Source organism: Rhinolophus sinicus, chromosome 14 (assembly GCF_057876585.1).
Source record: "Rhinolophus sinicus isolate RSI-liver-muscle chromosome 14, RSI-T2T, whole genome shotgun sequence".
NCBI lineage: Eukaryota > Metazoa > Chordata > Mammalia > Chiroptera > Rhinolophidae > Rhinolophus > Rhinolophus sinicus.
In genome coordinates, this window is record NC_142514.1 from 32,712,762 (window position 1) to 32,725,566 (window position 12,805).

Sequence of the window (12,805 nt, forward strand, 5' to 3'; positions counted from 1 at the left end):
GCTTAAAACAACACAAATTTATTATCTTAAACAGTTCTGGAGGTCACAGGTCCAAAATCAGTTTCACTGGGCTAAATTAAAGTGAACGTATTGACAGGCTTGCGTTCCTTCTGGAGACTTTAGGGGAGAATCCATTTCTTTGCCTTTTCCAGCTTTTGGAGGCTGCTTGTTCCGTGGTTCACAGCCCCTTCCTCCATCATCAAGGCAGCAGCATAGCATCTTTACTCCTCTCTGACCTCTGTTTCCATCCTTACATCTTCTTTCTCTAATTCTCCTGCCTCCTCTTATAAGGATTACATTGTGATTACATATCCCTGTGATTGCACTCGGCCTACTGGGATAATCCAGGATCGTCTCCTCATCTCATGATCCTTAATTTAACCATATCTTCAAAGTCCCTTTTGCTATGTAAGTATATAAGGTAAAATACTCACAGGTTCTGGGGATTAGGACACGAACATCTTTGGAGGAGGGGCCGTTATTCAGCCTACCACAGGCAGAGATGGAGGGTGGTCACGAGGATGCACCCAGACCCAGAATGAGCCTCTATGCTTTGTCCAGCCTCCCTCAGCCAGTAGTGAGAGGTGGTGCCAAGGGGGAGGTGGCCTGGTCCAGGGACTCATGTCTGGCGAATGGCAAGTGCCTCCTGCATCATCGCTACCAGGGAGAGATGAGACTGATGGTCAGACTTGAGAGAAATTCTGTTTAGGGAACGTTTCAGGCCTAAGGCTCTCCTGGGAACATGGAGGAGGCTTCTAGCAGTCTCCTGTCTTCAACATTGCCTCCTCTCCAGAACCATTCTCTGCTCCTCAAGGCAGAAAATAATTACTGGCAAACTAGCCTGGGTTCTCTCTGGAAAGGGTAGATTGTCTCCCTTTTAAATTGTTATTTTTTATTCCTTAATAGTTAAACCATGCTCCTCAGAACATGGTGAATTCTAACCATCAATTGATACTAGGACCCTTTCTTGTTTTATTTTCCTCTTTTGATCCCTGATCCCTATTCTCATTCATCTCCCTGACCTAGGCATATACTCTAATATGTTCAGATTGTGTTTGGACATGTATGTATCTGTAACACACACACACACACACACACATATAAAATTATGTGCTTATGTGTTTTAATATATATATAATACATGGTATACTTATATAATAAGCTAAATTCTATAATGAATTGCCCTATATTTCAGTGATTTAACACAATAAAGATTTATTTTTCACTTACACAGGAGTACAGGTTTTCTTGCTTTGGTTTTCTTCATTAGGGAGATATATATATATATATATATATATATATATAATCTACTTTGCCTATTTTCAGTACTTGTCATTTTTGTCTCTAATACTTTTTTTATCTTTCATTTCTTTTAATTTAAAAAAATTCTCTTTTCATCTATTTAAGGTATTATCTACTGTATTTATTTGCTCTTATGTATTTTCTAGTTTAGTCTTTACTTCTAAAATGATATTTTCTTTCATTTCTAATTCATTCCTGAGTTCTGTCACCTCATTTGAGTTTTTCTAGTTCTGATTTATGTTGTTCTTTCATGAATCATATCATTTTCTTAGTGTCTTTTAGCTTGTTTTTAAATAGTAGGTTGTAGTTTGATCTGTTTTGTAATTGTAACACATCTTTCTGGTGTGCTCTTGTTGTCTGTAGTCTGTCATTCTTATGGTTCTTTTATAATAACTTTTATGGGATTTGACCTTGATACTTTTCTATTGCTCATTTTTTTGTGAATTGAGTTTTCCTGAACTTAAAGAATGAAGTGGTGTTCAGCAAAGCTTTTATAACAGCACAGAGCTCCCTCTTCTGTTATTTTGTCTGGCTTGCTTCCTAGTATTTCCTGGCTCTGTTCCCCCGCTCTATGATGGTATCCATCTTCTCTTTCTTCGTCTCTGTTGTCCCTATCCTACATTTTAATTCCATTCCCAACAATTTCTTCTCAGTATAGGGCACAGTACTAGAAAGAAGCTCTGATGGATTGATTTTGACAGTTCATAGGAGCCAGACCTGCTCCAGTATCTTAGTCCTTCTCACTGTGGGCTCTGCCCCTTGCACTCACCTGCTATTTTAGACACAGATTCCTCCTAGTTCAGCTACTATTCTCAAGTGGCCTGTCTTGATTCCAATGATTATCCACTGGCTTTTTTGGGGTTCTCCTGTTCTTATTGTCAGATGTCATCCCTTTGTTTCTGTCTTTCTCCTGCAGAGATGCAAATTCCATGCAGGTCTGGTGGCTGTTGGTCATTTGTCCCCTCTTGCTTGTATTTTGGGTTGTGGAGACACCTTGTCACCAAACTTGTTGTAAATGTCCTTTTTTTCAATTTTTTTATTTTACTGTCCAATAAGAGTTAATTTTTATGTGGGGGATCTGAAGATATTGGAAAAACTAGGCTACTACCATAGTCATCATCTTTCTGGAATCCTCTACCTTTTATCCTTTGATGTTGTAGGATCTATAATGACATCCTCTTTCATTTCTGAATATATATATATATATATATATATATATATATATATATATATATACACACACACACACACGTATGTATATATATTTGTACTTCTCCATTTTATTCTTGATCAGTCTTGGTAGTTTATCCATTTTACTAATCTTTTTGAAGAACCAACTTTTGGCCTTGTTAATTTTCTCTATTTTTTGTCTGCTTTCTATTTCATCGAATTTTATTATAATCTTTATTATTTATTTTCTTCCACTTTGGGTTGAATTTGCTCATCTTTCTCTAACTTCTTCAATGGAAACTGAGATCACTGATTTGAAGCCTCTATTCTTTAATAATATAAGCTGCAAATTTATCTCTAAGCACTGCTTTACCTATATCTCATACATTTTTTATATGTTGTATTTTATTATCGTTCAGTTAAAAATGTTTTGATTCTATTTGCTATTTCTTCTTTGACCCATGAGTTAATTAGAAGTATATTGTTTACCAAATATTTGAGGCTTTTTAGAAAGCTTAATTTTATTGATTTCTAACTTAATTCCAGAGAACATACTCTGTATAATTTTGTTTTAACTTATTGAGACTTGTCTGATAGCTCAGAAGATGGCCTATGTAGGTGAATGTCCCATATTGCCTTGAAAAGAATGTGCATTCTGCAGTTGTTAGGTATGATGTTCTATTAATGTCAATTAGGTTAAGGTGTTTAATGATATTGGTTAAGTCTTTATTCTTGCTGAATTTTTGTCTGCTTGTTCTATCAACAGATGAGACAAATAGAAAACAAATAGCAAATGCCAGTCTTAAATCCAAACTTATCAATAATTACATGAAATATAAGTGGATTAAACACTGCAGTAAAAAGGAGGCTATCAGTCTGAATAAAAAAGCAAAATCCAACTATATGCTCTCTATAAGAGACATACTTTAAATAGAAAGATACAAATAAGTTGAAAGTAAAGGGTTGGGAAAAATATACCATGCAAACACTGACTCAAGGAATGTTGGAAATTAATATCAATATCAGGCAAAATAAACTTCAAGACAAGGAGTGTTACTAGAGAAAAAGGACATTTTATAATGATGAAAGGATCAACATATGAAGACTTAAAAATTTAAACTATGAATGCACCTAATAAAAGCTTTCAAATTACAAGAAGGAAAAACTGACAGAACTAAAGTGAAGAAATAAAAATCCACAATCATGGTTGGAGATTTGAACTCCTTCACTGATGATAGAACAAGTGTTGTACTACTTCACATAAAATATAGGCATCTTGCAACAGTATGTAGTTCTATTTCCCTCTCTGGCCCAGTCCTTTGAGCTATTGTTGTCAGATGTACTACATCTACATATGTTATAAATCCCAGAACATAGTTTATAGTGTTTGTTTTAATACATCATATGCATTTTAAAGAGATTAAAAGAAGAAAAAAAATCTTTTAAGCCAGACTTTTATATTAACCAACAGTAATTGTTTCCTATGGCTTCTGTAACAAATTACCACAAACTTAGTGGTGTAAAACAACACAGACTTATTACCTTATAGTTTTGGAGGTAAAAGTTCTAAAATGGGTCTCATTAAGCTAAACTCTAGGTATCCACAGGGTTGCATTCTTTCATGGAGGCTCTAGGGAAGACTCTATTTCCTTGCCTATTCCATCTTCTAGAGTCCATCTGACACTGACCTTCTGCCTCCCTTGTCCAATTATAAAGGTGTTTGTGATTACATTGCACCAGATAATCCAGGATAATCTCTCCATCTCAAGGTCAGTTGATGAGCAACCTTAATTCTCCTTTGCCATGTAACCTATCATATTCACAGATTCTGGAGATTAGGTCGTGGACATCACTGATAGGCCATTATTCTGCCTCCTCCACACACATATTTACCACCATGTTTCCCCAAAAATAAGACCTAGCTGGACCATCAGCTCTAATGCATCTTTTGGAACAAAAATTAATAAAAGACTTTAATTTTATATTAAAATAAGTCCTGGTATTATATTATATTATTATATTTTATGTTATGTTATATTATATTATATGATATTATACCCGATCTTATATTATATTAAAATAAGACCTGGTCTTATATTAAGTTTTGCTCCAAAAGACGCATTAGAGCTGATGGTCTGACTAGGTCTTATTTTCAGAGAAACACGGCATTTCTGGTGATTTTCATTCCTTTCTATAGATTATTTGGTATGATTTTCCTTTAGTCTTAAGAACTTTCCTTAGCATTTCTTGTAGTGCAGATCTGGTGGTGATGATTGTCTATTCTTGTTGACCTGAAATTGTCTTTATTTTGCTTTTATTTTATTTAAAAATATTAAAATAAGATTTACTGGCGTACAACTTACATATAATAAAATTAATCCACTTTAAGCATAGTTTGATGAGTTTTGAAAATATATATAGTCATGTAATCATCATCACAGTCAGTACGTAGAACATTTTCATCACCTTAAAAATGTATCCCATGCCCCTTTGCAGTCAGCCTCTCTACTGCCATCGCTCTAAGTAACCATAAATCTACTTTGTATCAATAAATATTAGTTTTGTTTTGAGAATTTCATATAAGTAGAGTAATACAACATATCCTTATTTATGTCTGGCTTTTTTTTTGTTCAGGTTTTGAGATTCATAAACGTTGTTATGTATCAGGAGTTTGTTACTTGTTATTGTGAAGTAGTGTTCCATTGTGTGAATGAATATACCACAATTTGTTAATCCATTCACCTATTGATGGACATTTGGGTTGTTTCTATTTTGGAGCTCTTACAAATGAAGATTCTATGAACATTTATGTATAAGCCTTTTTGTGAACATTTGTTTCTTAAATAAATACCTCTTTTGGATAAATACCTAGGAGTGAAATGGATGGGTCATATAGCAAGTATAATTTTATAACAAACTGCCAACACTTTTCTCAAAATGCTTGTACCATTTTACATTTCAAAAGACAATGTATGTGAGTTCTAGCTTGTCTACATCCTCACCAACACTTAGTATTGTCAGTCTTTTTAAGTTTAGCTATATTAGTAGCTATGTAGTGGTATTTCATTTGCATACATTTTCCTTTATGACTTTGAAACTATTAATAACAGTTGCATTAAAATTCTTGTCTGCTAATTTTAACATCTGTGTCATTTTGGGGGAGGTTTCTAATGACTGAATGAGCCACATTTCCTGTTTCTTCATCTGTTTACTATTTTTTGTTAGATACTGGACATTATGAATGATATGTTTCAGGATTCTAGACTCTGTTACATTCCGTTGAAGATTTTTTTTTTTGTTTTTGCAGGAAGCTAACTTGGCTAGACTTTAACTCCAAATTCTTTTAACAACAGTGGGCAAAAGCTGAAATCCTCACCCAGTTTTAATCTCTAGCTGCCACTTTTTTTACTCAGTTGCCTGGTGTTAACCCTGAGCATGTGCAGATTATCAGTCAAGAATTTGAGGGGGTTATTTTACACAATGTTGGGGGGTTATTTTACACAATGTCTCTGTGATTCTCTCCTTTCCAGGATTTCTCCTCTAACTCTTTGGTTGCTTTGCCAGTCCCAAACTCTGTTCTCTGATGTCTCAAGCAATAAATCTCTGTCTTTTTTTCCATCAGAACTGCTTGTACATTTGGGAATGCTCTCAGCAAAAGGACAGAGATTCACTAATCTTGCCAGTTGCAGTTGTTTTTGAAGGGCACTTAATTCCTGTTCCTGCCTACTTTTGGTCACTCTCCAGTGTCTTCAAATAATTGTCTTTAAAAACATTTTTTTCCATACTTTGTAATTGTTATTCATGAGAGGGTTAGTCTGACTGAACTTATCTGCCATCACTGGGAACCAGAACCAGAAATACTTAATTTTGATGTAGTAAAACAAAATCTACATTTTCCAAGTGCCTGAAACCTCTTCTACCTGTTCAGGGAGCCTCTGCTCCTTTCTGAACTTTGGACCCCACACTGAGCATCCCTTTGCCCTCTTGAGCTACTACAGCATCCCCTTATTAGTAATGGAACTCCCTGTTTTTCAATGGTCACATGGCTATCTGTAATGAAGACTATATTTCCCAGCTTCTCTTACAGTTATATGTGGCTGGTAAAATGTAACATGGGTTTTTCAGGTTGGGTTCTCTGGAGTCAGAAGCTGAGATGGCATGTGGGGTGCAAGATACTCATTAGCGATCAACACCTGTGAGAAGGGTGTAGAAGCAGGACTGGGCAGAGGAAGAAGTCAAATTGTGAAGCTCCAGCCAACCCAGTAGGGAGTGCTAGATCTTATTGTTTGTCAGAGTATACCTTGTTGGGCCAAAATGGCCGGGCCTTTATAGTCTTGCTGTTTCAGTCATTAGATGCAGCTGCTCTGGGACAGGTTAGCTATTAGGGAAGTGCAAATTAAAATCACAATGAGATATCACTGTATGCTCATCAAAATAGCCAAATTAAAAAATGGTGGGAGTACTGGGCAAAATGGTAAAGGGAGTAAAAAGTACAAACTTCCAGTTATAAATAAGTCACAGGGAAGTAAGGTACAGCATGATGACTATACTTAATACTACTGTATTGCATTTTTGAGAGTTGCTAACAAATCTTGAAAGTTCACATCACAAGGAAAAAAAAATTTATAACTAGACTTACTGTGGTGATCATTTAAAAATGTATACAAATATAGAATCATTACGTTGTATACCCAAAATTATATATGTCAATTATACATCAATTAAAAAAATAGTGACAACACCAAATTTGGGAGGATGCAGGAAAATTGGATCACTCATACATTCCTGGTGGGAATGTAAAATGGCTACAGCTACTCTGGAAAACAATTTGTCAGTTTTTAAAAAAATGAAACATGCAACTACTGTACAACCTAGCAAGTGCACTCCTGGGCATTTATCCCAGAGAATGAAGACATGTTCTCACAAATATCTATACACAAATACTTATAGCAGTTCATAATAGCCAACATTGGAAACAACCCAGCTGTCCTTCAACAATGTGAATAGTTGTGAATTAACTGAGGTACATCCATACCATAGAATACTATTCAGCAATAAAAAGGAACATATTGATACATATACATGCAACAATCTAGATGAATCTCTGGACAGTTATGCTGAGTGAAAAAAGTCACTTTTAAAAACTGACATACTATTTGATTTCATTTATATAACATTCTTGAAATGACAAAACTAGAAATGGAGAACAGACCACTGATCATCAGAGATTAAAGAAGGGGTAGAGGTGGAAGAGAAGTGGATATGGCTATAAAAGGGCAACAGGAGGGATCCTCAGGTGGTGATGGAAATGTTCTGTATCTTGACTGTATTGTCAGTATCCTGGTGTGATGTACTAGTTTTGCAAGATGTTACCATTAGGGGAAATTGGGTGAAAGGTATATAGGATCTCTTTGTATTATTTTTTATAACTTCATGTGAGTCTGCAATTATCTCAAAATAAAAAAATTTAATTAGGGGCGGCCAGATGGCTCAGTTGGTTAGAGCACGAACTCTCAACAACAGAGTTGCCGGTTTCATTCCCACATGGGCCAGTGAGCTGCACCCTCCACAACTAGATTGAAGGACAACAACTATTGGATCCTGGAAAAACACACTGTTCCCCAATATTCTCCCCACAAAAGAAAAATGCATTTTTAATTTAATTTAAAAAATCAATAAGTAAAAAATTATTGCCCTTCAACCCCCCAAACAGTAATAGTTATCATCAGAGGCAGATTTACCATGAAGCTACGGTAAGCTTCAGGGCCCACTTGCACAGATCCTGGGAGTGCTGGAAATTACTGGGGATTTATAATCAGTGTTCTAATTGGGGAGAAGCCAGATTGCAACAGGAAGCATTTCTGATAAATTGCCTAAAGAGATTTCAGAAGAAAGGGACCTAAATTTCCAGGATTCCATACTGGGTGTTTTTTTTTCTTCTTCTTCCTTATTCTAAATAAATATTATATTGTCTTAGAATTAACCCCTGGTCGTTCACAGAATGTAAAAGAATTCACAAGACTCAGAAAAGTAGGAAAGCAAAGAAAATTTTATTGAAGGTTGGACAGAGAAAGACCTGGCAGTGTCTAAAGAAGATGGCTGCCACCTGTATTAAGGAGAGAAACCAGTGGGGGTGAGGGGTGGGGGCAGTGTCAGGGGTAGAGTCTCCGAGTAGACAACTGCAGCCAGTTCCTGTTTAGCTGGGGTTTTATATTTTTCCATGCAGGATGCAGGGGGCTAGTCATCATGCAGTTGTTTACTGTTGCTGTTGGCCTTCTGAGAACTGTTGTCCCAGTTGGCTTCCTCTGAAAATTGTCCTTTTTGTCAGCCTGCAAGTTTAGTGCTAGCCAGGAGACTCAAAGCTAAGTGGTTAATCTTTAAGCTTATTCCTATTAGCTCCCAGACTCATTCTTATTAACTCTTTTCCTGACTCATCAAATATTAATGTGTACCTAATTTTAGAAGGTCTCAACAAGTACTTACAAAAGCTTCAAGCCCCACACAACTGGGTTCTGGCTCCTCCTTACCACACATAGTATGGTAGTAAAGTACTAACTCTAGAGCCAGATTGCCTCAATTCACAGCCTGGCTAGTCTCACTAGGTGTGTGACCTTGGACAATTTACTAGCCTCTCTGAGTCTATTAATTCACCTATAAAATGGGGACAACAATAAACCTCCACATAGCTGTGAGCATTAAGTGAGTATCTTAGAAGCTTAGAAGTGCCTGGTAGTAAATGTTATGTTTATTATGTCTCTCTTTATTATGAGAACCTAAGTTGTGTCTTGCACGATGTTGAGTACTTTAAACACATTACTTCTCAGAATACCCTGTGGGGAAAGTACTAATATAACGCACATTTTAGATATGAAGAAACTTGAGGTTTGAGAGATTGAGTCATTAAGTCTCCAAAAAACTCCAAAAACCGGTTTTGCCTAGCAAAAGAATGCATCTTCCTCCAAGAACACATTCCCTGGGGCTTTCACTGCCGGAGCTGACCGAATGACTCCCCCAATCTTGGGGTAGCGAGGTCTGACTTCAACCCCGGACCTCGGCTCCAGGTCAGGCGCAGGGGAGATGCAGACAAGTGTAGCCTTTTACAATCCTCAACTTGACGCAGACAAGCGGCAACTCCCCGGCTGCTCAGCCTGGAGCAAACCACCTCCACAGCTGCTGCCGGGTCAGCCCACTCGCTTCTTAGAAAATCTCTGCGGAACCAGTTAAGAATCCCGCCGGCAGGCACGAAAATCCTGCGCGGTCCGCTCGGCCCGCCCACTTCGCTAACAGGTCCAGCCGCTGTTGGCCCCGCCCTTCCGCCTAAATCCCACCTCCTAGGAGGGCCTTTTCATTCTTCAGCTCCAGAGCCCAGGCCCCTCCTTAGTCGTATTACTGGCCCCGCCCCTTCCTTGTGTCACGAGCGCCGAACGCATCGAACGCAGCCAATGGGTGGTGCGGCGGCAGAACGGCGGGAGGTTCGATTGACCGGGCCTGGCGGAGCCGTGGAGCCCTGGCGGCTGTTAACGCGCGCTTTGGGAAGAGGAAGGTTAAGCGGGAGTGCTGGGGCCAGTTTCATCTCTGCCGCTCTTTCCAGCCTAGCCTAGGGGTCCCCTCCCAAGCCGGGGTCTTTTACTTGTCCTGTCTCGACTCCTGCTCGATCTCCCTCAGTCCGGCACTCGCATCTGCACTCCAGACCTGGGAAATCCCCCTTCTCCGGGCTCGGGCGCTTCGCCCATCCCCAGGCCTCTGATTTTCACCCGAGCCTCTCTCTCTCCTGGCCTGTGATTACCCTTTCACCCCCAACTACGTCCTTTCTTCACGCCCACTTGGGACCATTATCCCGACTCCACTGTGTCCAGCCTGGCACTCCACCCATCTCTCCCCCCCAACCCCAACCCACAACTCTACTCTTCTTGGATACTTCCTCTTGGCCTGCTCCCCCGCCTCAGCTAACTGGCGATCGACACTCAGCGTTTGGGCCCAAACCCCAGCCCCTGGCTGAATTCCCTCCATCCACGCTCCCTTTTTAATTAGCCCACGCTCTCACTAATATAGCAGCCCGCTCTTTACCAGGCCTTGGTTCTGCATTCTCAGCTGCTGGGTGCCTTTGACCTTTGGCTGATGGGCACTTGACATTTTATCCTTCTGGGTCTAGAATGGTAAGTGTGATCTAAGGGAAACTGGGCAGTCTGTGACTGGGTCTAATTGGGCTCCGGCTGCAGGATCCCTGCAGGTGCTCAGTTTCCATTCTCCCGTTTCAGAGGAGGAGCTTAGCTCCCAGCCAGCTGGCCAAGAGAAAACCAGAAGGCAGACCCTCTGATGATGACGACTGGCATCCTGGTGCAGTGGTGAGTTTCTGCCCTCAAGTGGGTAGGGAAAGTGGGGATGCAGGAGTGTTTGGGCAGAAAGGAATCCTGGACTTTGTTTCTGGGGTTACATGGAATGAACTGGTCATCTCCAGAAGTCTCTTTCAGTAAACTTATAATGAGTACTTACTATGTGGGAGGCATTGAACCAGATAAATAAAATATTCTCAAGGTGCTCATTAGAAGCTAATATAGCCTTAATTTTCCTGGTAGGAAGGGGTCTTCCAAAGCAAAAGAGCACATTGGGTTGGACCCTTTGGCTTCCTTGACAGAAATTGCTCTCCAACAGCAGCCTGTTCTTTTGCATTTTGTCTGCTGCCTAATGTCACAGAACAGTAGAGTACCAGGCCTACCTTAAGGTCCTGAGCTCCCTTGGGCCTAGATCAGAGGAGTGGTGCCCCTCCAGCCTCTGCTAATACTCAAGTACAGTACGACTTTGGACTGGGCTCTGGCTTTGCTCCCTGCCTTCCTGCTTTCTGGGGCTTGCAGTGGGCAGGACCTAATAAACCAGAATCAATAGGATAGTGCAGCATGTACTTCAGAGAGAGCAGTTCAAGAAGCAAGGGCTTGACGACTGGAACCTAGGACGAAGAGATTAGCTAAGGAAGATCTAGAAGGCAATTTTGGGTGGGGGCAGTGTATGAATAAAAGCACGTAAAGAGAGGGGAAGGGGCTTGGTGTTTCTCTTTCAGGTGTGCCTTACAGTCTTTGAAGCTTCAAATACTTTGGCAAGCTGATACAAACGGGTTCTTGCCTGAAGGCTCAGTGGAACTTGCTGAGTAGTTGCACCCCTGGCTATGCAGGGGGCTCTTCTCCTTGTGAGGGAGGCACATTGGCTTCCCCTTGCCGCTTGCATGGATCTCAGACTTGAACTTGGGCAGGTGTAGCTTGGCAATGATTGGTGGTGTCTGCTGCTGGTTCTCCTGGAAATGCTTTTGGTGCTAGAGTCCTCGCTGCCATGGTATGGACTGGCTGGAAAGTGGCCTCGGTGGCCCAGGAGTTGGGGGCAGCTGTACTCTTGTCCCCCCCTTTGGGAAACTCAGGGAGGGAAGCAAACAATTGCTCAATCATTCCTTGGGGCTTTTGGAGTAAAGATTCGAGGGCAGCATGCTACTTGTGGCGTGCCTTTCATAGGCCCACTTTATTCACCTCTTCTAATGCCCCATCTCAGATTAGGCAAGTTCTTTTACCTTATTAAGCTCTAGTTTTCTTATCTGTTAAAGAAGAATAGACATGTAGCATAGGATCACTGTGGGATGATACATGATAATATGTATGAAGAGTTTTCAGCATAGTACCTGGCACTTAATAAGCATTTTAAATGTTGCCGTTGTGGTGAACTCTGGGGTCTTCCAGACTTCACCTTACTCAATACTGTCTCTTAGGCTCCTAAGAAATGGAAACCCAGCCGTGAAATCCAGAGCCAGGAGTGTTTCCTGTCTCCTTTTCGGAAAGCTTTGACCCTGCTAACGAATCGACCACCCTGTCTGGACAGTAGTCAACATGTAAGTCAGAACTGCAACCTGCTGATGTATGTGTGTCCTGTTGTTTTGCCTAGGGAGGCTCCCACCCCTCGGGGCGCTACGGAGTAGCCAGCAGACGGACTGTGGTGGGGGCTTTGGGCCTGGAAGAGGCCTGGCCTCTTTCCTTAGAGATGTGTGCTGAGTTGAAGTCCTCTTTGTTTATAGCTACTTGGGCACCAGATCTCAGGTGGCTCAGATTCCTGAGGACATGAAGGTACAGGAGAGGGAAGGTCACGGCAGGGTATTGGAACCAAGATCTGCATGCCAGCTCAGTCTCTGACTGTGCATATGGCTTTAAGAAGTACCAGGGTCCTACAGCTTTCATGTGTTTCCTCTAGTAAAATCAAATGTTATCATTAACAGGGCAGGTTCTGTGCATTATCTCATGTAACTCTCATTTTTTAAGATGAGGAAGTTGAGTCTCAGAGGATTAACTTGCCTAAAGTT

At 40.3% G+C, this 12,805-nt stretch overlaps 1 protein-coding gene across 3 annotated transcripts in view; it reads left to right on the top strand.

Moving 5' to 3' along the window:
- The window catches only part of RAD54L (RAD54 like), a 47,150-nt gene that overhangs the window by 12,423 nt on the left and 21,922 nt on the right, over positions 1-12,805 (top strand). Inside the window, exons 1-4 of one of the 3 annotated variants that reach the window (XM_074334661.2) lie at positions 9,967-10,015; positions 10,543-10,628; positions 10,731-10,817; positions 12,221-12,340. In XM_074334661.2, coding sequence (XP_074190762.1) covers positions 10,626-10,628; positions 10,731-10,817; positions 12,221-12,340 — 210 coding nt within the window. In that variant the 5' untranslated portion in view covers positions 9,967-10,015; positions 10,543-10,625. Of the gene's footprint in view, positions 1-9,948; positions 10,629-10,730; positions 10,818-12,220; positions 12,341-12,805 lie in introns of those variants that run through there. The other 2 variants (XM_019749387.2, XM_088791118.1) reach the window with 2 other exon arrangements.